The 25,792-nt window shown below is 40.4% G+C and overlaps 2 protein-coding genes across 2 annotated transcripts in view; both read right to left on the bottom strand.

The window, feature by feature from the left end:
• CPLX4 (complexin 4) overlaps nt 1–12,339 on the bottom strand; it is a 29,306-nt gene extending 16,967 nt beyond the window's left edge. The window contains exons 1-2 of the mRNA XM_082417998.1: nt 9,606–12,339; nt 4,544–4,631 (exon numbers count right to left, since the gene is read on the bottom strand). Coding sequence (XP_082274124.1) covers nt 4,544–4,631; nt 9,606–9,772 — 255 coding nt within the window. The 5' untranslated portion in view covers nt 9,773–12,339. The remainder of the gene's footprint in view (nt 1–4,543; nt 4,632–9,605) is intronic.
• Nucleotides 12,340–12,423: 84 nt separating this feature from the next.
• The window catches only part of LMAN1 (lectin, mannose binding 1), a 29,262-nt gene continuing 15,893 nt past the window's right edge, over nt 12,424–25,792 (bottom strand). Inside the window, exons 11-13 of the mRNA XM_082417964.1 lie at nt 17,661–17,814; nt 15,957–16,078; nt 12,424–15,649 (exon numbers count right to left, since the gene is read on the bottom strand). Coding sequence (XP_082274090.1) covers nt 15,613–15,649; nt 15,957–16,078; nt 17,661–17,814 — 313 coding nt within the window. The 3' untranslated portion in view covers nt 12,424–15,612. The remainder of the gene's footprint in view (nt 15,650–15,956; nt 16,079–17,660; nt 17,815–25,792) is intronic.

Raw genomic sequence — 25,792 nt, 5'->3', positions numbered from 1 at the left:
ACAAGTCATGTCCAGACATTTATTTCTGTTCCTCAGCACCAGCACGGCCCTTGCAATAGCACACAGTCCCCGGGGAAGAACTGAGAACATCTGAGGGGCGGTTCTTCTGGGGCAGCCCGGGTGCATTTCCCTGTGGCTGCGTCTGGGGACGCCAGGGGCCTGGAAGGACCCAGATTCCTGCCCCTGTGCAGGCAGCGGCTCCTACCGCCGAGTACCACACCGAAGCCAGAATCTGGCTTGGACAGGAGTGACCTGTCTGCACAGACAGGAAGCTGCCACCCTTGGGCTGATCTCGGCCTGGGAAAAGTGTCTGTCTCTCTTTGCCCCTTTCCAGCCATGGGTGCTGTTGAAGGCCCCCTGCACCCTGTGCCTCAGAGGGGTGGGAGGAGAGCATGTAACCTGTGACAGCCACTCAAGGCAAAGGAAGTGGGGCAGGTCTGCACTCCAAGCCCGAGGCCTGCATTGAGGCTGGGGTGTCGGCCACATCTGGTGAGAACTGGACAAAGCATATGATATGATCCAGGTGACGTTTTATGGCATTCTTCCTATTAATTACCATTGTTATGAATAGTGCACATTGGATTAGATAGGATATCCATGTGCTTACAAAAAAGCAGGCAGTTGTATTGTTGGGGTTTTTCACACCATAAGCAAAGTCTTGCAACATTATGTGTAGCATGCATTTTTACAAAATCCAGCCATGTTATACAAGCGCCCTAGGGAGGCCTCCACCAGAAAGTAAACTCTGCGGTGAAGGATGACGTGTGGAATGCTTTCAAGTCACACTATCACTGTTTACTTGAATTGTGTTGGAACTGCGTCAGCAACTCACAGGTCTCCGGTCAAGCCATCAGCTGACACAGGGGCAGGAAATTGATGCGCCTGGTCCTCTGGGGGACGGATTCTGCGACGCTTTGCTGAAATAGTGAGCAGTGCCGGTTTCCCCCGAAGTCTCAGGATAATTTTAAACCACATGGAACTCCAAACCGCTCTAAAACTTTTGGGACACCTCCAATATTAAGAGTAGAAATAGCAGAGACCTTGGGGCCAGAAGGAGCTACGTTCAAATCCTTTTGTGTGTTAAGATGCTCTTTTGCGTGGTTGAGAGGCCCAAGTTCCAATCCTGGCTCTGTCACTCCACAGCTGTGGGGTTTTGCGAAGTCCCTTAGCCACAGCACCCCTACCCCAGTCCCCCATTGGCTGCAGTTTCCTCAGGTCTAAAGTGAGGCTGCGGCATTAGATTCTTAGATGAACTCAAAGGTCTCCTTCAGGGCCTATGAAAAAATCAGGTGGGCTCTCATATGCACTGTGCATTTGAAACAGCTGTAGAAGAATGGGTACGTAGGCAGCAGTAACCCAGGCAACGAAAGACACTGGGCTCCATCGTTAACAATGTACAGATTTCTTTGTGGTCCCCCTCCTCTAGCTGGCTTTAGGGAGCAGTGGCCTATGCAGATGGAGTCACTGTCGCTCCAGGGAGGATATGAATCTGTCCGTTACGTGGCTATAATTCTCCCCTCTTTCATAGTTTCTGTTGGAAAGGCTCTTGTTTCAAAGGAGAGCTTGGCTCAGAGATTTGGGAATTATTTTTTCTCTGAAGAGCATCAAACTCATTTTACAAAGCCTGAAGGTGTCCACCCCTGAGAACTGAGGTGAGCAAGACCGTGGATTCACCAGCAAAGCTCAGACGCATGTGGTTCAGGGACCTCCAATTCTTGCCTTGTTTACAAACATCAGTGTGCCCACCCCAGGCCTCCAAGACCCCTGGTTGTTATTATCAAGAAATAAAACTTTTGTGCATAGAGATAATAACAGCAATTAGAGCGATCATCCATGGAGCTCTTTCCACTCGTCAGGCACTCGCCTTGTCAGGCACACCTTATTATCGCAGACAAAGACCTCAGGAAGTAGGTATCACTGCTCCCATTTTATAGATGAGGAAATGGAGGCTCAGATATATTAAAAAACCATCTGAGACTGCAGACGTCAGAGCCAGAATTGAAAGCCAGTTCTCCTTATACCTTCACCAAACAACAGAACAGTCATCAAAAATATATCCTCAACAACAGATATATATGTATTCTTAAAAGGCCCACCTTTGGGACTTCCCTGGTGGTGCAATGGTTAAGAATCCGCCTTTCAATGCAGGGGACACAGGTTCCAGCCCTGGTCCGGGAAGATCCCACATGCCGTGGAGCAACTAAGCCCATGTGCCATAACTACTGAGCCTGCGCTCTAGAGCCCACGAGCCACAACTCCCGAAGCCCGCGCGCCTACAGGCCGGGCTCCGCAACAAGAGAAGCCACCGCAATGAGAAGCTCACGCACCTCAAGGAAGCGTAGCCCCTGCTCGCCGCAACTAGAGAAAGCCCACGGACAGCAACGAAGACCCAACGCAGCCAAAAATAAATAAAATTAAAAAAACACAAAAAAGCCCCACCTTTCTGGAAGAGACACAGCCAGCTGATGGTGTGTGTGGGTGTGTGCACAAGCACGCAAGTGCACGTAATTTCTGCTTCCTTCCAAAGGAGATGCGTGGTGCTTTCATCAGATGCACCGGAGGCGGAGGCCGGGGCTTCGGCTGAGCGGCGTGAATCTGCTGCCACATTGCTAAACACAGCCCGGCCATCCGGGGGCTTCAGGAAATTCGGGCAACGGGAGCGGGAGGCGCCGTGCTAGTAGTGCTCCACACTCCCAAAATGCAGTCCCGGTGGGAAAAGGTACTAACCTGGAACAAGGTGCGCAAAAAGCAAGGCACCCTTTTCGAGATTCATTGGTTGCAAATGAACATGAGTTTAAATTTTACTGTGAGTTTTCCCCCCTCGGTGAGCACGTCCGTCTTAGGATCAAGGTCTCCTGGACGCGGGGCTCTGTGCCTCTTCAGTGGCTTCAGCAGTGACCTTGCATGGGCGATGGGCTCGCTCCCTTTGTTTAGAGCTTGCAGCTTCTGAAGTCAGTTTTTCCAGGGATCTGCAGGGGACCCACTGAAGCAACTGGTTTAGCGGCACTTCCTAAACCGCCCAGCCTGCTGAAGCTGGCTCTCATCCCTGCGAGAGGACCACGTGCTTTGGAAGGATCTCTTTGGCTTCTCCAGGTGGAAGATTTCTCTCAGGGAGGGTGCCCCTCTGGAAGGGGGAGTTGGACAGCCAACCCAGAAGGTGGAGGTGGAGTCATTTAGAGGAGCTGGGCGATCCCCACGTAGGGGGAAATGAGAAGTGAGTCGGGAGCAGGGAACTGGGCCCTTGGTCATCCCTGGATACAAGCCCTGCAGCAGTGCATCCGAGCCCTGTGCCAGATCATGTCAACATATCCTGTTCCCACCTCCCAGCCAGCAAAGGTAAAACAGTTGTGCAGTAGAGGGCACTGCAAGCAGTTTTTTTTTTTTTTTTTAATTTTATTTATTTATTTATTTATTTATTTATTTATTTATTTATTTATTTATTTATTTATGGCTGCGTTGGGTCTTTGTTGCTGTGCGTGGGCTTTCTCTAGTTGCGGCGAGCGGGGGCTGCTCTTTGTTGCAGCACGCGGGCTTCTCATTGCGGTGGCTTCTCTTGTTGCAGAGCACAGGCTCTAGGCACACAGGCTTCAGTAGTTGTGGCACATGGGCTCAGTAGTTGTGGCTCGCGGGCTCTAGAGCGCAGGCTCAGTAGTTGTGGCGCACGGGCTTAGTTGCTCCGCGGCATGTGGGATATTCCCGGACCAGGACTCGAACCCGTGTCCCCTGCATTGGCAGGCGGATTCTTAACCACTGCACCACCAGGGAAGTCCCTGCAAGCAGTTTTTAGTTTACAATGAGTCAGACCCATGACTTTTGGAAACCAGCTACTTGACCAAAGCCCACAGGTGTTTGTCCTCTCAGCCAAGATGGAGAAGATGGTGCTCGGTGACGACCATCACTGCCACATCATCTCCAAAAGGAAGGAACGGATTGTTCCTCTGAAGTGGAGGAAGAATGTCATAGAAGTTAAGACCCTGGGCTCTGCTTTGCCTGGCAGCATGGCCCTTGGCCGGAGGGTAGTTACTCTCTTTCTGCCTCTGTTTCCTCTAAGAAACCTACCTTACAAGACTGTCCTGAGGATTAAATGAATTGACATGTGCCAAGCACTTAGAACAGTGCCTGGCACTTAGGAAGGAGCTCAAGAAATGTCAGCTGTGATGATTATCCCCATTGTGCATTTATATATAGATGTTCTATAGTCTTTAGATGAATTTACATAAACAGGTATTACTCCATTTTGTTGAGAGGAAATGGAAGTTCAGAGGTTAAAAGACTGGAATCTAGTTTTTATGAACAAGTTCAATGCTATTTTCACTATATCAGATACCTCAGTTACGATTAAGGCATATAAATATATTTATGTATTATATATGTATATATATGTACATCTATGTATGTGTATATATACATGTTTTATATATATATATATATATATATATATATATATATACACCCATGAGTGTGACCCTTTGCTGATAATCAAACACTCTCCATTTCTTATTACGTAAAAATGACTGGATGTTTACTGTGTTGAGTGTCTCACCTTTGGGAGTCTGTACTTTTCTCTGAGGTGAACTCTGAGGCACGCCCTCTCTGCCTTTTTTTGTGTAAATGCAGCATCTCTTTCCATCCTAAAAGTAAAAGAATAGAATAAAGGATCAAAGGACGAAGAGAGCTAAGGCCATTCCAGCCCCTGCTCAGAGGAGCCAGACACGGGGACACACCTTCTGAGTTCCCACTGCCGGCAGACAAATGGGAAATAGGGGAGTTTTTCCTACCTCCCCAAATTTCTGCCTCTCTGTCTGTCATTCCACTACCATAACTCAGTTCAGACCCTAAATCCCAAAGACAGCTCAGTTCTGGGAATCTCTTTCTGAGGCACCCCGGGAGAGGGGCAGGGTGATTACTCCTGATGTAGACCTGACCTCGCTATGTTTCTCTAAGTACGACCTGGGACCACAAGCGTGAGAATCACCCGGAGCGCTCGTTAAGAATGCAGCTTCCCAGTCCAACTGCATTGTGGAGAGAAGCTACATTTTAAAAATCATTTTGTTTCGTATTTTATTATATTTATTAGGGGTTAACACATTTAGTACTTCTGAAATGCTAGGTGTATGAGCTGATGACAAAGGATGTTGAGTGTTATTCTTGGGACATAAGTTTTATTTATGTTTTAAATTAAAAAAATTGAAATATAGCTGCTGTACAATATTGTGTTACAGGTGTACAATATCGTGATTCACAATTTTTATTTTTTTGGCCGTACCATGTGGCATGTGGAATCTTAGTTCCCTGACAAGGGATCGAACCCGTGCCCCCTGCAGTGGAAGTGCAGAGTCCTAACCACTGGACCGCCAGGGAATTTCCCTCTCCCCCCTTTTTTCCCACAATTTTTAAAGGTTATACTCCACTTATAGTTATTATAACATATTGGCCGTGTTCCCTGTGTTGTGTTACAACACGTCCTTGTAGCTTATTTTATACATAATAGTTTGTACCTGGGACATAAGTTTTAAATTCTACAGAACACTTATTTTTATGGAAAAAAATTTTTGGAGCAAACTGCTAGCATCTCCTTCTACTTCCTTTCCTGATGCCCTTTATTAAACCCTTATATGGACTTCCCACGTATCTATTTAAGCTCCGGGTCCGTCTCCACCCATGCTGCCTTGATTCTGCAACATTCCCAAAGTGGAAGACATTTTTGAGTTTTTTTTTTTTTTTGGCCACACCATGCGGCACGCGGGACCTTCGTTCCCCGACCAGGGATCGAACCCACGCCCCCTGCAGTGGAAGCGTGGAGTCTTAACCGCTGGACCACCAGGGAAGTCCCCAGTTTTGAGTCTTAAAGGATGTTCTCCTCCAGATCTCTGCAGAGCTGTGTTTCCACAGGACAGTTACACTCAGTGACTGAGAGTCTGAGATTCAGTTATTACTCTGTTCATTTAATTTCACCAATAAATTGTGATAGAATTCAGAACTCTGAGCTACAATAATGTGGAACTTTTAAAAAGCACTTGAAATCCTTGACAGCTGAAGCAGGGACATTTAAAAAACATACGGCAGGGAATCCAATTGTGAAATGTTCTCTCTGTAATCTTACCAAAGAGACATGTGTTCTGGAAACGATGCCTTCGTCCAGGGGAGAAAACACATCTGCTCCTCTCTTCCCATTGTTGCCAGTTATAAACCACCAAGTCTTGCAGACTTTTTCTTCCCCATGTCTCTCATAACCATCCCTTTCATTTTAACTATAGCAGCCTCACGAATGTTCCATTACTCCATACCGTATCTTGTGCAGTGATTCTTTAAATAGTAGTCTGTTGACTCAAGTATTCTATCAAAAAAGCTGGAAGCAGTGGTGTGCTGGCAAACGTATCACAACCAGCTCTTTGGGGAAAGAAGCTGTTTGTAGAACTTGCCAATTTCCATGGTGTAAATACTCCCACCCAGGCGGATTTCAAACTATCAACTTGATGTCGTCGAATGAGGAATTGGGGAGAGATGAACACAATCAGCTTTCATGAGTCAGTGCAGGCTGCTGTAGGTCAGCTCCAGCATGTCGCTGGCTGGAAGATTAATTTTTCTCTTACTCTTGAATTCAGCAATCTCCCTGGGCCTCTACTGCCAGGCATGGAAACAGCAGATATGGTCTGTCCACTTTTCTCTATCATAAATACTATGCTGGGCCACTTGATTGGAGAGGCCCTGGACATTTAAATGATCTCCCTGCTTCCATCATAGCCCCACAATTGAGAAGCAACACTTTTAACAAACTCCCTCGGCGATTCTTACACAAGCTAAAGAGGGTCACCTTCACAACACTGTCAATCAACCAGACTCCAGTAAAAATTTAAAAACATAAAATAAAATAAACAAGGTCACCTTCTAAGCCCGAATTTAGGTTCAGTGTTCCCTTCCCTGTTTGGAGGGAGGCATCCTCAAACAGGGTATGGTATGGATTTCCATAATGCTCTGCGGGTGGCCTAGTTGGACTTGTGATGGTGCTGGTTTGAAACGGGCCCCCTTGCTCATGATGAGCCAGAGAGAAGTGGACGCCTTCGGGGACGTCTGTGAAGCTCACGTTCACCACCTCCTCTCCCAGCTGCCCAAAGAAGTGCATTATCGGAGGCTATATTTATATACCTGGCCCCGCCCTCTGGCTGTACAGGATTGGACCAAGCTGGATAAATGGACTTTCTTCTCTGGGAATTCGGGTTTGGGACTGAGAAAGAGACCAGTAGTGTGGCTCGAGCTGTAATGGGTGAACTTGGGGGATGTCGGCTGCCATTTTTCACTGGCCACGTGGTTTGGGTAGAGGACCAAGTAGAGGGCTGACTGCCCCGAAAGAACAAAGCAGCCATACTGAGGTGGAAGCCATGGCAAGAGATTGAAAACGAGGGCTCGTGGCTTCTCAGCAATGCTCTGGTCCTGGTTCACGACCATATGAGGCCTGGGGGGATTTCTGTTATGGGTTTGGTGAAGCATCTTTGCATGAAGCATGATTTGCCTTAAAATAAATTGCCTGTTTTCATTTTCAGGTGGCTAAATTGGTTTCTATTTCTTGACTCCAAGTTTTGGAATCATCTTTTTTTTCACTGTAATAGTTGCTCTCATTTATACATTTTATTTTTTTATTGAAGTATAATTGATTTACAAGGTTGTGTTAGTTTCAGGTGTACAGCAAAGTTATTCAGTTTTATATATATACATATACATATTCCTTTTCAGATTCTTTCCCCTTATAGGTTTTTATAAAATATTGAGTATAGTTCCCTGATGCCTACTTCTTTATGTTGTATTCTAGGTGATGAAGCTCATGAAAACTCAAGCAACGGACCGGAAGTCATGCCTCTTGCCGTGGGAAAGCAGGCCAGCCTCACCGTCCTGCTACTGTTGCTTACATCGGTTGATCACATAAATGTATCACACGCACACACACACACACACACACACACGCACACACGCACACACACACACACACACACACACACGGAGCTGAGTAGCTGGTAAATAACCCAATCCACTGACTGACCATACCATCCGATTATTTTGGTCTTTCATCTGTCCACATATAAAATTAAGTAAAACAAGGTCATTAGTTAATCAAACAGATGCCATATCTGTGACCAGATTTATTGCTGGGACATACTGAGTGATATTTTAATATCAGTTATATAGTCTATATTTCTGACCATTTTCTTTTTATTGGGCCCCTTGAGCTGAGAACATTTGGTGCTACTGTTCTGCTTCTGTTTCTTCATTATACATGTGTTCTTTTTTTTTTTTTTAAACATGCCAAGGAATGATGCCTTTTTTTGCCCAAGTATTATTTTAGCACAAACATTATTTTTGCAGTTGCATTTTTTTAAAAAACTGGTTTTAAATTTACCGCAGAGCCAAGCATAATACATTCTAGGTAGTTTTATAAGTCACAATTTCTTTCAGGAAAAAATACAGTAGACAAGATTTCCAAATGCAGGCTTTTATGCTTAGTTTCCTCCAGGTCATTAACCCTTTCACCTCTAATCATCTTAGCAATAGGACTTAGGCAACTATTATGTAATTGATCATTAGCAAAACAGCCATGGTGGCAAGAAGAAATACTTTTGTAACATACGATGTACATTTAACTTCAAGATTGATGCTTCAATACTCAGTTGATTTTATTAAGACTCAAATTAATTCTACCTTAAACTTTAAAAAATTACATCTAGATTACACTTAAAGATCAGTCTTCAGCAGTGAAAAATTGGTGATATTCACATTCCATAATACCCACCTGAAATGTTACTGTTTTATTTTTATTACATTTTATATAGCCAAAAGAATGTCCTTATTTTTTGGAGGTACATAGCCAAAGTATCTAGGGGTAAAGTATCGTGATGTCTGTAATTTACTTTAAAAATGGTTCTCTGTATCCATCTATGTTTCCATGTATCTATCTATGATCTAACCAAATAATCATCTACAAGCAAATATGGCAAAATGTCAACTGTCAGTTTTATGCCATAGGTATATATGAGCATTCATTATACTGTTCTACTCTTCTGCATCTTTAAATTTTTCATAATAGGCACTCCACACATTTATTCAGTCTTTGAGAAGCCAAGTTTTATGACATAATTGTCATGTTGTATTTTCTAGGCTTTTTTTTCTGCACACGTAAGATCTAGACCACTGTACCCTATGTTCTTTAAGGCCCTCTTCCAAGTGCAAAGTCTGAATTTTCACAATTTGAAAGCTTTCTACTTGCTAGGAGGGTGAATTTCCTGACGACTGTAAAGTTATTTAGGCACAGTTTTTCATTTGAACAATTGAGGTCAATTAAAATGTGTCTGGATCAGAAAGTGTTCAGTGGCTTTCAGGCCAACACGCAGATTTATTTAGTATTTTTCATTTCCATTCATACAAGTAGGACATAGTAACCGCTGATGCTAGGAAATGGTTCACTTTAGCAGAACAGACTTTCCTCAGGTTAGAAGCAAACAGCACGAGGAAAGGCATCTAAAGAGCAAAGAGGTAGAAATTGGGGAGCTGAAGACGGTATGGCCAGAATGAATTTCTTTGTGCTTTTAAAAGGAAAGGAAGTTGCATGTACTCACTTCTCCTCGATCACTTGCTTTTGGTATTCCTCATATTCCTCTCTAGTCATCCCCTGAGCTGCTGCAGGATCAGATGTACCTCCTTCTTCTTTTTGTTCTTCAGACCTGCCACCAAGTCCTAAATTCTTTACCTGACTACTTATCATAGTTTTCATAAGGAAAGCCATTGTTTCTGCCCCAGAAAAAGAATACCAAAAACTCAGACAGAACCTGAAGGGGGAAAAAACAAAACCCCACAAAACCTCCAAATATCTTCAACGACAGCAACACATTTAAAAGCAGAGGGCTTCGCACAGGTTCATCTGTTCAAGGGCGTAACGATGCAGAAGAGTGGTCTGGGCGCTGTAAGCTGGATTAAAGGGGTCAACTCCCGAGTATAGAGAGGCAGATGGCTCAGATTACTAAGGCATACGATCAGATGCAACCGACCACTTTCTGAACTAATACACTAAGCTAATTTCAGAGGGAAAAAAATCCTTCACATTATCCATCCCTCTCCCTACCCATTTCTAAATTTTAAATTATAAGCCAGCAGGGTTTCATCAAGAGTTGGTTCAATTAAATTAATCAGAGCAGACTGATTATATGGCTGTAGTGGAATTTCCAAATTCCAGCCCTTGAGGACAACATCCGGTTGAAAACTGAGTCCAGTGAGACTCAAAACCCGAAATGCTTCATTAAGCAAAAATAATCCTTTGATCCATTATTTTATCTCATTGGACTCTAAGTACTATGCAAGGATTTGCTTTTTGGTTTGCTTGAATTCTATACTGTTTCAGCGGTTACTGTGTCCTGTACATAAATATCCAACCGAGGCAAGTGTAAAAGGGCAAGCCAGAGGGTCCTCCGCTTACATCTGGACTACCCTAGCCTGCTCCTGAATGGTTACACTTCTGCATGGAAATGACGCGCTGCATACTTTAACTGCTCTGATCCAGAGGTAAGAACATATGAGCCAAATCATCAGTGTGTGTCGAGGTCACCTTTTCCTCTTACACGCAGTCACTTCCCGGGTGCTCTATGTAAGCTCACTGGTGTACCTGGAGAAAACCTCTGACGATGTTCTGTAACACAGATTCTCAATGGCTGTGGTTTTCTCCAGGTCAAGGGAGGAATTTGAGCACGGCTAAGACTTTAATCTATGTTAGTATCTTTCTAATTAAAGCACTCCAAGAGCAGGTGGGGCAGAGGGGAGAGATGCAGCCTATTAGGAACTTACGCTTATTATTTTATCTGTAGGCATGAGACCTTTCAGGAAATAGATGACTATCCCTCGGATTGTACAGAACTGTATAAACTGGATTTTTGCCTAAAATGCTTTTTTTATGTATTTTAAGATCTGCTTTTCATCTTACTAACCAATTTAAAATTGTTGCTAAAATGGTCTCAATTTGAAAGATTAACAAAGATTTAGGGTGAAATAGAAACTTTTCTCGGTGTTCTCTGATAGAGAATGTACATTCATACTTAGCTCCACTTCCACCTTAAGATGTGTTGCCTGGGACTTAATACATTCAAACCATGATCTCTAAATTATTATTTATAATAAATATCCATTTTATAAGTTATTCTAAGTTATTAAATTATTAGATTATAAAATTATTAAAATTCCATTTTATTAGGAATTAGGAAATATTATGAATGGTGAGGGTCTCAATTCTAAACTCCAAAGCCAGTTGGTGAAGCAGCCTCTCCTTGTCCAGTCCTCTTCTGTCTGTCTGTGTGTGTGGGACGGGGGGAGGCTGGGAGGAGGGGTGGGTGTCAAGCATCACAGAAACTCTTACGTGGTAACTACATCAGTGTGACAAATGAATACTCCCTGGTGGTGCTTTATGAAATCAAATCTTTCATTGTCTTCCCAAAAGATAATTCCATTGGAAATGGGATCATGTCTTTAAAAACTTTTTATTCCTCAATTTATTACAATGGCCTTTCCACTTGGACATTCAGCAACTATTTGCTGTGTGTGGAATTCTCCAGAAAGGGAAAATAAATACCCCAGGTGAAACGGGACAACTAGGTGTTACCCCTCCAAAGGCTTCTCATCATACTTGAACAAAATCCCAAATCTTTACTATGACCATGTCTCCAGTGCCCCAACCAGTGTCTAGTTTCCAGCACCCGCCGCCCCCCCCCCCCCCGCCGCCCCAGAAGGCTCACTGATCAGGCTTTAAGTTTCCTCTGATTTCTTTCAAACCTATCTAATTTAATTCTTTAATTTTACATTACTCACTATTTTCTGTGGGCTTATAGCACAAGGGTCCATTACGTTAGTTTCCATTTTCTGAAACCACTTTATAAAGACCATCTTTTACAAAGCTACCAACCCTGAGACAGAAGTATTATGAGGAAACTGAAGGTCATCTTTAGTAAGTGGCAAAGTCAAGATTTAAACTCTGATTTGTTTGATGCTAAAGCTCTACTCTTTCCTTTTTATACCACATGGACTCTCAGAATTGGAATTACTTGGTTGAATGGTGCTTGCCAAAAAGAGGAAAAGATTTTTAAAAAACTGCCATTAGTAATGACTAGAAGTTCCAGCTTAGCCACACTATTACCAGTATTTGGTTATTAAAGATGAAAACATCAAATACGTTGTTTTAATTATTTTGTGTTTTTCATTACCAGCAAGGGTAAGCATTGATCCATGATCATTTCTTATTCTCTTCTTCCGCTTCCACGTATTGACTCTGCAGGTGGTAGGCCACCTAGGGCAGAACGCAAAGCACGTGACACATGAAATACTATCACAAATCAGGGCCTACTTGGGAAATAAATAACTACTTATTACCCGAGACCAATGAAGGAAAAAAGTAAATTTACTAAAATATTTCTTTATTTGAATAAGGTCAATGTCATTTCTTGAATTCCAGCTAGCATCAAATTAACAATCAGAAAAAAACACTTGACAAAATGTTATCCAATTGAAATTAACAGTGGATAGAAAACCCTTTTAAACTTTAAAAGAAATATATTAAACAGGCAACATACAGATCTAAAAAGTTGCAAGTGGTGATTTTACATTAGATCTTATAAATTAAAAAATCCCCAATATAACCATTTGTTCACTATCTCCCTGCGATAAGCACATGGACAGGAAAAGATAATCACATCTTAGTATTCACAACTGTCACTTATGTTCTTTACAAAGATTGTATCTCTGCAATGCAGCGGGTCAGGCAATCTCTTATTCAAGTAATTTTTGTTTTCCCCAAGTTATCAAAAAGTACAACTGTCTGAGATAAAATGTCACAAAAATCACAATCAGGAAAGCAAAAAGCTTTAGCAGGCCATCTTGAAGATGGGGGTTTTCATGGCTTGACCACGATCTGAAGATGCTTTTGTACATTTAAGAGCTGTCAACCAAAGTACCAAGAGCTACAAGCAGCAATCTGGGTTTAGTTTGTAATTGCTAATAAACCAAAAGGTTTAGTAAAAAGAACATTAAGTAAAAAATTGTAAGTATAAGAGAATCAGTGCACATTTGCTAATGTCATTGACAATGAAAATGTTGTATCAGCTCTCAGCTCAGCTTTGAAGTTAACAAGAGACTGATTCTGTTCACCCCCCCATCTTAGTGCTTCTCAACAGCAGTGCTCAGAATCACCTGAGGCGCCTGCTGAAGACTGATGTTCTGAAGCCCCCACCCCTGAGTTCTGCTTCAGGTGGTCTGGGGCTGAGCCCTGGAATCAGTATTCTTAACAAGCACTCCAGGATCCAGATGGACCACAGACCACACTCTGAGAAACACTATTATCCCTTTAATACATAACAAAATATTGTGGCCTCACAGAGTTTCAAACTGAATAAAACATTCAAACAATTGGAACACAAAGAGGTACATTAAATAAGAGTATTAACCATTATATTGAATATAATTGCATTTCTTTTTTAAAGTGGCATAAGCACAAAGACTTACACTAAAATTGTAAAATCAATTTTGTTTTAATCCAAGGCACCTGTAAAATACTTGCTGGTGTGAGAGAAGTTAAATTCAATTATATAAAATAGTACAGAAATGAAAGAATCCTGGCAGTGACTGATTTTTCCATAGAGCAAACATTTTTCTACAGAAATGAGCTACTTAAAGTTGACGATTTTGAGGAAAATAAACCAAATTTCCAATAATACGGTAACTTGTATGAACCGATTTACTGAGTGATTTTCAGCAAATTCAATCAGTACGAAAGAAAAGAAGGTTCATGCTCATACTCTTCTGTCCTAGCTGTCTTCGCTTGTGTTAGGAATGATCACAATGATTCCTCTAGAATTTTAGCCTGGAAAATGTATACTGCATAGGTCTAACATTTCTTTAAGTTCAGGCACACGTGACCGTGGATTTTATAATACTGGATATTTTGCAACCTTTTATCTCAAGAGGATTTCCAAGTCTCATAGTCTACAACTGAAACATTCTTCTGAAGGTATTAATTTTTTCTTCATGGAATAAGAGTAAATTCTGTGATGACGATGTCTCTGAAATATGAATTTCAAAATGCTAACACTACAAGGAAAAATGCTAGCAAAGCAGTTCTGTGCTGGAGTGGCTGTCGGTAGGACAGTGATCTTTAGAATGTTCTTGTTCGGCGTTCCAGGATAAACGCTGCTGTAAAAAAGCCGTGCTGGGACCGTTTGCATAGGTAGTGCTAGTTAGGTATTGCTATAATGCAGAGTTCTTTAGAGCCTTTGTATGGATTTTCGGCAGTTAGTCCAGTCTGTAAATGACAACTAAGAGCAAATTTATGAAGGCTGTGAAGAATTAAATAGTGCTGTTTACAAAACGGTACTATTTTCGATTCTGTGACAAATGAAAGGTATCGTTTTAGCTAGCCAGAAGAGGTAAAAGTAAAAGAGTATTTTGAAGTCTACATCAGTCGTGAAAACAAAATGAAATGTCATTTACAGATTGTTTCTACTATACCTAGAACTGTGTACAACAACCCCTTCCAGCCTGACATTTCAAAGTTAACTTACTAACAAGTGCTTCACAATATCCTTAGTTCTGGCATTAAAAGAAAGACATCAGAAGTACTAACACTATTTTTCAAATTTTGCCTTCAAAAACTTTAACACTGCTTCTACTACTGCCTTCTTGATTTCCACAAATATGCGGCAGCACAAATGCCAGGTTGCATGGAGTGATGTAAATCAGAACGCAGTGGTAGTTTTTATGACCTTAAAATATACTCAGGACATGCAATCTGAGTTGAATTTAGAGATATAAACGCAGAGCAATTTTCATAATATTGAACTGACACTGTTGGAACACAGACATTCAAGAATATGAGCAAGCATGAAATGAACACATCACCGGGTAAAATACCCATAAAAACCATTATCAGAGGAATGTTGTCACCTAAATGGTTTTTCAGGCAAAGAGCAGCTCTTAAGTCTCCCCTCCAATTTCCTTTAAAAGTGAAATATATCATTGATAATCAGAAGGGGAAAAAATACTTCAATAAACATTCTGAAGCCTATTATCCAGATCCTAACACTCTCAGACAAAATATTCTTTGATTTCAAAGGGAGCTGTATTAGACTCAAGGACTGCAGGACTGAGTCTTCGAGTAGGACATTCTGGCCTCTAAAAAAAAGGCTTTGGTTACAAAATAAACATGATGGGTAGCTCTCAGACCTCATATTTTGGCGGGGGGCCAGAGGGCAAGGGTGTTTACGCTAAAGATAGAAACCTCCAACATCAGAGACTTAGGGGTAACTTTCATATATGGGGGTGCCCCCTTTCTGTTATTTACCCTCTGATTTATCAATATTCTGTTCAGTGGCTGTATTCTACTGGCCGGAAATTCACTGAAATTTAAATAGATTTATGTACTATGCACAAATTTACATATGGTTGTCTTTAAGGTTTATCCTTATTCAAGTCAACGTTTAAACAGTTATTTTATACAAAGTTTAATAATTTAGACTGCGAAGCCATTTAACCACTTACACCCCCTCAGAAAGACACTGTGCACACACACATGGCGCACGCATGTGAAACTGGTGGTCAAAAGAACTTTTTGGCAGCTGCTTCTTGCTGAGTCCTACGGAAAAAGAGAACAAAAAAGAAAAAACAAAACAAACTGAAAGAAGTTCTATACACTTTACATTGGAATGAAACAGGATTGCTTAAAATTAAAAACGCCTTTTGAAGTATCAAATACATGAAGATAAACATATGTCCTATACGTGTACTCCTGTGTGAACTGAAATAGACTAGACATAATATTCGCTTTGTATGAACCTAATTTTATAGGTACTGAAAGTTCTATTATGGACCTTGATAACTTTATTGAATATCTCAAGTTAAATAAATACAGAAAAATGTCGGGTCAAATTTTAGAGACTTACCTATACATGATATAACCAATGAATAACACCGTTTGTACCACTACAAATATAACAAAGTGCACCGTAGATAAACACGATGGAAATGGCGGTAGTTCTGGGCATTTCAGTCTTTCATTTGATGGCTATAAGGCAAAGAACTTTCTATTACAATTAGTCAAATCAGTATTTTAGAAAAGGAAATAAATGTGAAATCTTTATAAAACTCATGGTTTACTGTATAAACTCAAGTATTTTCATTAATTCATCTCATAATTGCCTTCCACCCTCTTAACTTTCACCAACAAACTTTTTGAAAGAGCAGGCGATGTGGGAAGGCCTCCACTCTTTCACTGTCCCGTCACTAACTCATTGCTGTCTGGCTTCTGCCTTCATCACAGTGACAATGATTTTAGTGTCCTTGAAGGTCACAGATCACCACTTCCCTGACACCCCCAGTTTATACTTGCTGTACTAGAGTAATTATTAATGGCGGCATCCTCACTCTCCAAGGTGTTCTATTTCAGACAATTACACGGTTGCCCTACCAATGAACTACCTGACAGAGATAACGGCCTTTTCTCAGCTCTCATCCACCCCAATCTCCTAACATTCAACAACACTAATTAGTATTTTGGAAAATGTTTCTTTTCCTATTTCCATGATTATTCATTCTATTATAAGCAAGGAATTAAATACCAGGGACAAAGATTTCATCAAGGTATCCAGACAGAATGGCTTCTAAGGTTAGTTGTTCTCAGTATGCTCACACCTGTGGGACAAAGGTCTTCACTATGTATTGATATATACTACCCACAGCATCAACTTGGCCGTTGCAACAAAGGCAAAAGTTGGGGGGAAATAAACTCAAACTGAACTAAGGGAATAGATGACAATGCTTTGGATGGGAGGTAAAATGGTCAATAAGAAAACTATTAAGCTACATTTGAAAAACTGGAAGGGAAGAGGCAAATGCTACAAACATTTGTGAATTTTATAAGGGTTTTCAAAGCCAGTAAATAAGTTAGGGAAAAGCTTAAAAACTTAAAAGTTCCAGGGATCTGTCTTCTAAATAATATCTCTTATGCATATTAAACTTCAAAAATATGCTACCTATTTTTAATACTTATTGCCTGTCTCCAAAAATGTAGATGGGACTTACACTAAAAAAAAGACCTAATAAAGTAAATAAAACAAAATAAAACAAAACTTAAAAAAATGAACCAAGTAAGACAAGAAAGTAGCTGGAAAAAAAGAAAAATCTTGCCTAAAGAAAGCTGCTATCAGTCAGCCAGTTTTAGATCTGCGCTTCCTGAACAGCCTAGACAGAGAAATATGAATTACCCAGTGCCCGTCTGTCTAACAAATGGGTGTGTCAAGAGACATTTACCTTGTTCAGAGCCGTTTAAAGGTATCATTACTGATAACAAGAGACATGTTTTTAAAAGAGAACTTATAGAAAAGAACCTAGAACAAAAGAAGTCTGAGATTGTGATGATTCCACTAACTGGAATAGCAATTTATTTTTTAAAAAATTCTATTCAATAGGCTATGGAAGCATGATGTGGAACATGTAGACATTTGAATCATATGGAGTAATTCTACCTTGAATATTAAGAAGGAGCACTGGCATTAATTTAAAAGTTAAAACGTTTTCAGCAGAATATGTGGTTTTCCTTTCCAAAAGAAGACTGTGATAATCATAAAGCAGAAGAAAAAAGAGCTCACCAAATTTCGCTGCACTAAGTTATCTATGTCCCGCTTCACTATGTGGAGGTGCTCTTTGATGTCGCTGAAGTGCTGGCTTGTCTCATAAACGCCCCCTGCAGACCCAGGATGCTGTATGCCACTGACCAGTCTGACAGTTTCACTCACGGAATTCCTGAAATAGAAAATCCTTTTACAATGGAATCACTAGAAAGATGATTTTTACAGTCAGAGATTTCAAATGGTTAGATACATTTCTAAGCCCAATGCATCAGGTCATTTAAAAAAACAAAGAAAAAAACCCCAGAAACAAAATAAGTATTTAAAATAACTGTCTTCAAGATTAGAAAATAATTTATAAAAACTAGAATATTATGTATGCCTTTATCTTTTACTAAAGGTTGTCTAACCACAGAGAATACTACTAAATAATTTGTGTTAAAACCAATATTATAAATGGCTACTGAATAACATAGTGGATGATACTCTTAATGAGCTTAAATCTTTCTAAGTGTTTAATGTTGTGCAGTAAAGGATTAACCCATCAGACCTGGGCTGCCCAAACCCCGCACATTCCAAAGGTTTTCAGACCTGGCCCATGACTAGCCCCTGGGAGATAATCTCTATGGCCCTGGAATATCCTGCCTGTTAAGAGTGTCTCTGTCTACCTGGGGCCTTGGGCCAGGCCAACAATATGATTTATGTTTGTTTGCCTGGGGCCTTAGGCTGCAGTGCCAGTCTGACCTCTAGGGGGACTGAAGGTTGAGTAGTTAAGGTCAGTCATGTGGGAGCTCCATGCCTATGTGACTGACCCCTAATAAAAAACCCCGACACCAAGGCTTGGGTGAATTTCCTTGGTTGGCGACACTCTGCACATGTTGTCACGCATCACTGCTGAGAGGAATAAACACTGTCCGTGTGACTCCACTGGGAGGGAACAACTGAAAGTTTGTGCCTGGTTTCTCCTTAACTCCACTGTATGCACCTTCTTTCTTTGCTGATTTTATTATATATCCTTTCATTGCAATAAACCATGACTGTGAGTACAGCAGCTTTTCTGAGTTCGGTAAGCACTTCTAGAAGACCACAGAATCTAGAGGCGGTCTCAGGGACTCATAAGACAAATGTATCAATAACTCAATTTCTCTTTACAGTTCTATCAGATGTCCCCTATATACAAACCTAGTGCTTCAACCAGACACCAACTAAAGAACATCTATCTGTCTCAGCTATGAAGGAAAAACTGGTTGTTTGGCATACTGAGCAATGGTGTGGTAGTCTCCACCACGGTATCTTTTTTGAAGGGTAATTCTGACTTTATACATTTTACCTTACACTCTGACTTCAGAATATAATCCCCATGTAAGATGTGATTCCACTATTCAGATGTAAGAGAAAGAGCTCTACCACTGAGTATGCCATTTGGATATGAGTCTGTAAGCATGATAGTGTAAGAGACTACAATTTTTTTTTTTTTTTAAATAATGGCAGAAACGTAACAGGGCTATTTATTAAGAAAGAAAGGAACATATCTGAATTTCAATTTACCTGAACATATTACTGGTCCCTTTCACCCGTCTTGGCTCCTGATGTTCCCTGAGAATATCCTTCACATGAAGCCTCTGTGTCTGGGATGCTTCTTCTAGTCCTGACCCTTCCCTCCAAGAGGGAGGGTCTAAAATGGAAGGGCCAGTTCAAACGACTGCCTTTCCCCTATACTTTCCTCTCCCTGAAGGCTTCCTTGTCAAATGCAACCATTCCCTAAACATCACACATACTTTTCTCCTTTGTATCTGTATACAGTCAGCCCTCCTTTTCTGTGGTTTCCACATCCACGGATTCAACCAACCATAGATCAAAAATATTCAGAAAAAAAAATTCCAGAAAGTTCTCAAAAGCAAAACTTGAATTTGCCACACAGACAACTATTTACATTGTACTTACAGCTACTTACAGAGCAATATGTTGTATGAGGTATTATAGGCAATCAAGAGATGGTTTAAAGTATACAGGAGGTAATAAGCAAATACTATACCATTTTATATAAGGGAATTGAGTATCCCTGGATTTTGGTATCCGCAGGGCCCTGGAACCAATCCCATCGATATGGAGGGAATACTGTATATGGGTTTTCTCCCTCATAGAGCATAAGTTATCCGAGAACAGGAATGTCTCTGATTTTCTGACAGCCTTCAACAGTTACAGTGCAATTTGGATGAATTAATAAATAAGTTATCTAACTTATTTCCTTGAAGTAAAATTTAGTTTAAAAAGTATCAGTAAAAGTTGTACTTCCCTGGTGGCGCAGTGGTTAAGAATCTGCCTGTCAGTGCAGGAGACATGGGTTCAAGCCCTGGTCTGGGAAGATCCCACACGCCGCGGAGTAACTAAGCCCGTGCGCCACAACTACTGAGCCTGTGCTCTAGAGCCTGTGAGCCACAACTACTGAGCCCACGTGCCACAACTACTGAAGCCTGCGCGCCTACAGCCTGTGCTCCGCAACAAGAGAAGCCACCGCAATGAGAAGCCCGCGCATCGCAACAAAGAGTAGCCCCCCGCTCGCTGCAACGAGAGAAAGCCCATGAGCAGCAACGAAGACCCAACACAGTTAAAAATAAATAAATTTATCAATAAAAGCTTTGCTAGAAGAAAACAACAAAAAAAAGAAACTCAAATATTAAAATTACTTAGAAATAACAAAGTAGGTCAGGCTGAATGTTAAGTATAATAAAAAAATCTTCAAAAATTCTACTTGAGTTATACGAGCAATGAAGAGTTAAAAACCTGCTACAAAATATCTCAGGTGCTTTCTGAATAAATGACATGTCTCGATTAAAACTTCTTTGAATGGCATACATGCTCAAGGAAATTCATGTGAGTCTAAGCTTTTCCACTTAAACCCAAATTAAGAATTATATTTTAACTATCTCTAAAATACTTACCAAGAATAAAGCATCCCAGAATATACAACCTTCTCACATATCTGCATTTTAAAATACTGCTTCCCAGAGCATGAACTTGCTTACAGATACATAAATGTCTTTTTAATACACAAAGATTGAGTCATCATTCATTCATTTGCCTGTTGATTCTGCTAACGTTTATTTGCTACATGTTACGAGGCAGGCAATTTTTAGGGATATAAACTGTGCAAGAAAAATATAATTCCTGCCCTGCTGAGACTAATAGACTAGCAGGAGAGCAATGTGATAGAGGCACATCTAGAGTTCTATGAAGAAAGATGCATTTAACTTAGCTGGGCACCCAGAGCTGAGTGTTAAAGGATAAAGGAGGGTTCTATGAGGATGGGATTGTGACGGAAGGAGGGCATATGTAGCTTAGGGAATAGGTCAAGTGAAGAGGGCTGGAGAGAACACTAGAGAAAAAATACCTTTTAAGGAATAATGGAAGGATGACCAACAAATGAAGAAAACTAAGAAGAAGCAGAGGCCAAGAACATCAAGAGTGAGTGGTATGCTAGAAGCCTTGGAAAAAAAAAAGTCTCAAGATAGAGGGAGTGGGAAAGGTGTCAATTTCTACAGAAAGTCCAGCAGGATGAGGACGGAAAGGTATTCATTACAGGGCACCACTGACTGCAGAAAGAACAGTTTGGTGCTTTCAGGACAAATTACAGTGGTTTGGAAGCGAAGACAGGCAGTTTGGTCTACTTTTTTAGAAACTCACTAAAAAGGAAGGAAAAAGAGAAGCAACAGTAAAAATAATAGCAAGTGTCAATTAAAGGTTTGTTTTGTTTTGATTAGTTTTCAATAATGGAAGAGCAAGCCCTTTTGTATGAGGTGTAAGTTAAAGGGAGAAGACAGAGAAAGGATCACTAAAGCGCAAGGGTCAGAGAAGTAGAAGGAATGGGATCCAGGGCTAAGGACTGGCCTGGGCAACAGCTGTGCAGATGGAGGCAAGTGCGGGGAGGGAGGGTGCAGCACAAAGAGGAGGCGAAGGACGAGACAATGTCATCTCCCAGGAAGAATGTCAATGGCAGGCTGAGTTATGGGGCTTGAAGAGAGTGGTGAAGATCTTGAATGAGAGTAGTGAAGATACAGAATGAATAAAGATCACTAAATAGCTTAAATATTATATTACAGGGACAGGCTGAAGGTACAGAAGATGAAAATTAAGAGCAAGATCCCAGAAGAATATGTGAAAATATTCATGTAAAAATGCCTAGCACAGTACCCAGAGTGCAATAGGTACTCAAAAATTTAGGTAAAGGTAAACATGAAATGCTAAATGCTGCCTGCTCACCAGAAAGAACTTATTAAAAAAATTACAGCCAATTAACAACACAGCCAACACATAATAATAGCAAAGTTCAAAGAACATTAGTAACTCTGTCCACGGAAAAGGCCCAGAAGCAATGGCAATGCAGCAGCATCAAGCACGACACTGTCTTTACAGACCATTTCTCACTAAAAGACCAGGGCTCCAAAGAAAGATGCCTGTGACACGTGTGGGACAGAAATATACAAGAGAAGCCTGGGAAGTCTTACACCTGAAAGGAAGGAAGCTACCAAAGACTACTGCGGTTGCATCAAAAGGATGCAGAAGCTAACCTGTAGGGACAGCTAGCGCCCAAAGACGAAACAATCTGAACATCAATTATAAAGACTAATGTCAAACAGCAAAATATGTTAAACTCCACGAGTTGAAAAACAATCAAACAAACATCACCTCTCACTATCTCATCATTTCACCTTGGACACTGCCAGGGGACCAACTCGTTATTCTAAAAAATGATAAAAAAGAATCAAGTGTTTATCCTGCCTTTCCTGAACTATTTCAGGATAACAAATAAGTAATCAGGGAAATTCTTTTTAAATGGAGAGGGAATTTTAGAATAAGAGTGTCATCCTTCTTCACCTCTAATGAAATGATGGATTTAGGCTACGGCCATCACCGGCTAAGACTTAGGCTCATGGAGGCACTTTATAATGAATGGCTCAGGCAGACAAAATCTGGTTATTAGTAACCGCTGGACTGGGTGATGGGGATGTGAGAGAAGGCCCTTCTGTTAGCCTCAACTTTTCTGTATGTTTAAAATTTTCTATAATTAAATAAAAATTGGCAAGGACTTATGGTATGCTAAAAATAGCACCTGAGAGTACAGAGATAATGAGAACTAGTTCTGTTTTCATATCATGATCTTTTATCATTCAGAGCCTTCTCCCCTCTTTCTGTAAACTGGAGACAACTGAACTACATGCTTCTGCTAAAAAAAATTCCATGATCCCCTAAGAGCGTGGAAATCCATAAAGACACAAACCACCCTCTCTATAAAAGGCAAATATTTCCTATCTCTTTGCATTTTATTCTGAAGCTTATTCAGAAGAAAAAGCTTTAGAGGACAAATTCAGAAATTTGAGTTCAGTTTTTACATTGACTTATTGCATGCATGACATCTGTCCTTCATTAATAAGGGGGAATTTACATGGATTGTTAACTACCCTAGGTAAGTGTTTGCATGGATAATACAACTGGATGGCTAGGCTTTGCTAACCACTAACTGAATCTTGAGATGTTCTAGTATTACTCTTAAGTAAAACAAGCACAAAACAGAATCTCAAGCACGCTACCATTTACCTCAGAAAGAAGGAGAGCTAAGAAAATACATATGTGGAGAAGAAATATAGGAAGAACAAACCAGAAATTAATGGGATGAGTTACCAACAGGGGGTGGATGGGAAACAGCTAGAAAGAAGGAGAGAACGGAAGTGGGGCAGCAGTGATGAAGAGGAAGTGATACCTCAATGAATATATTCTGGCTCCTAGAACCATAGCATTCACATACCCTTCGTATACCCAAAATATAAACAATTAAAATCAACCAGGATGTAGGAGAAATGCAAACACTAACAAAAAACCTAACTGTGTTACAAATGAAAATCATAACCATACTGAAGAGAGTGGGGAAGAAAAGAACTAAACTAACTACCTGGAAAATAGTGTCTGGACTAGATACTGTAAGGCTAGAGGCAAAAGGAGCTTTACATAAATCCATCACTATATGTGTTTCTCATAGGGATATGGCTTAATAATTTGAAACCACTTTATGTATACTTTATGCACACACTAAAACTATACCAATAAGTAAATACATTAGAGATAAGAACCAGGTTTCTCCCTATTGGAGAAATAATTTTCAATAGGGAAAGGAGGAAGGCTAAAAATAAGCCCTTCAGTTTTCAGTTCAGTCCAGTCCAACCAAAATCCAAAGTATCTGTATAATCTCGTGGTTTTTTTCTAATACAAATGTAGAGTAAGGGATACAAAAATATGTGTATATGTGTGGATTAGTATACATTCACATATTCCCTAGACCTGCCCACTGAGAGGGCCTAGAAGCAATGGCACCCCAGTAGTAATGAGCACACCTAGTGCCCAGATCTTGGTTTCTAAATACTTTTCTCCAATAAAAAGAACCAGGGCTCACTGAGAAGTGGTTGATTCTAGAGCTTGGGCACAGAAAATACAAGATGAGCTTGAAACATATTACAGTACCAGAGAGTAAAGAAATAATTAAAAAAGATGGGGGTTTGTTGAAAGAACACAGAAGCCAACCTGAAGGAGTTCCTAACGACCAGAGCTGGAACAATTTGAACAACAAAATAAATAATGATAGTACAGGATTATAACCCACAGAATAAATAATCCATGAGTCCACAATGATATAAATAGATTAAGTAAATAAATGGGGGAGAAGGAGTAGTGGTCCTTATAGAATGCCAGTAAATAGATATAGAAGGAATGATGGAAATAGAAAAACCAGCGTTTGGTAAACACCACATTCTTGTTTCAGATAAAACATCAATGGATGCTAAAATTAGTGAGCCAAAGGTTAAAGTGAAACAGGATATTTACAAAGACTCAAAGTATCTTTCCCCAAATATTTATTAACCACCAAGGGAAGGATAGTAACTTTAAAGTAGAGAAACCGGGAAGAAACAACAATATCCAAGCGATCACAGCCAACATCACCAGTAATAAGACACACCCACATCATGAACATGACGCACTGTTGTATTCTTGTCAAAAATGCAGAACCTCCATCCAATCATGAGTAAATACCAGACAAACCCAAACTGAGGAACTAAATTGGTCCAATGAATTAATCAATGCTCTTGAAAATTGCCATGGTCATGAAAGACAAGGAAAGATGAACTATCTCAGACTGCAGAAGTCAAGAGAAATAACTAAATGCAATGTGCAATCCTGGGTAGGATCTTAGAATGAAAAAGGCACTGGTAGAAAACTGGCGAAATTTGAGTAAGATCATTAGTTTAGTTAATAGTACTGTACCAATGTTAATTTCTCCGTTCTGACAATTGTACTGTGGTTATGTAAGATGTTAACATCGGGGGGAAGATAAGTGAGGGATACATGGGATATATGAGGGATATGTCCTGATTTTTTTTTGCAATATCTAAAGTCTAAAATTAGATCAAAATATTTTTTTAAATGTTATATTGATCTGGTCTGTTTCTAAAACAGTTTAACTATTCATTTAACATCATAAATATTTTAATCATGAGCTTAAAAAACTTGAAGATTTTTAAAAAAATGCCAAACAGTACAACTGAAAGAAATACAAATTTGCAGTTACAAGTTAGGCTGCCTTTAATCACTAGGTGTTAAATGTTATCACCTTCTGTTTAACCTCATTCGGTTTAATTTTCCAGTCCTAAAGAACTCACCTTAACATTCTAGTTTGTCAAGGGCTGTACTGGCTGGGGCAGCGCCCTAACGTATTAGCTTATGACATGTGACATGTCTGGCTGTTTCTCTGCTTCAGGCATTGAATGCTAATTATCTGATAAGTGAATCCTTTTTAAAAACCTATCATTCAATGTTCCAAGGACACAGTGTCTCCTCTCTGCAGCTACCCTTTGCCCAGGCTCTCTTAGGGTACAACACAGGATGAAAAAGAGGTAGTCACACATAGCATATTTCCTTCAAAATGGTTTCATTCCATCAAAAAGAAGTTCTGGCATCAGGTATGTTTGTTCTACAGACCTGTAGTACTATGCATGCTTATTCCTCCAGTTATTTTTCCTAGGATTATTATGTATTACCCATATTCTTTTTATATTTTAGAAATGCACAAATGCTGTCAAACAACTGTGACAAAACCTATTTTTTTT

This window comes from Balaenoptera physalus (assembly GCF_965194825.1).
Source record: "Balaenoptera physalus genome assembly, chromosome: 12".
In the NCBI taxonomy this organism is placed as follows: domain Eukaryota; kingdom Metazoa; phylum Chordata; class Mammalia; order Artiodactyla; family Balaenopteridae; genus Balaenoptera; species Balaenoptera physalus.
Note: the sequence above shows the minus strand (reverse complement) of the source record. Positions and strands in the feature narration are given on the sequence as shown.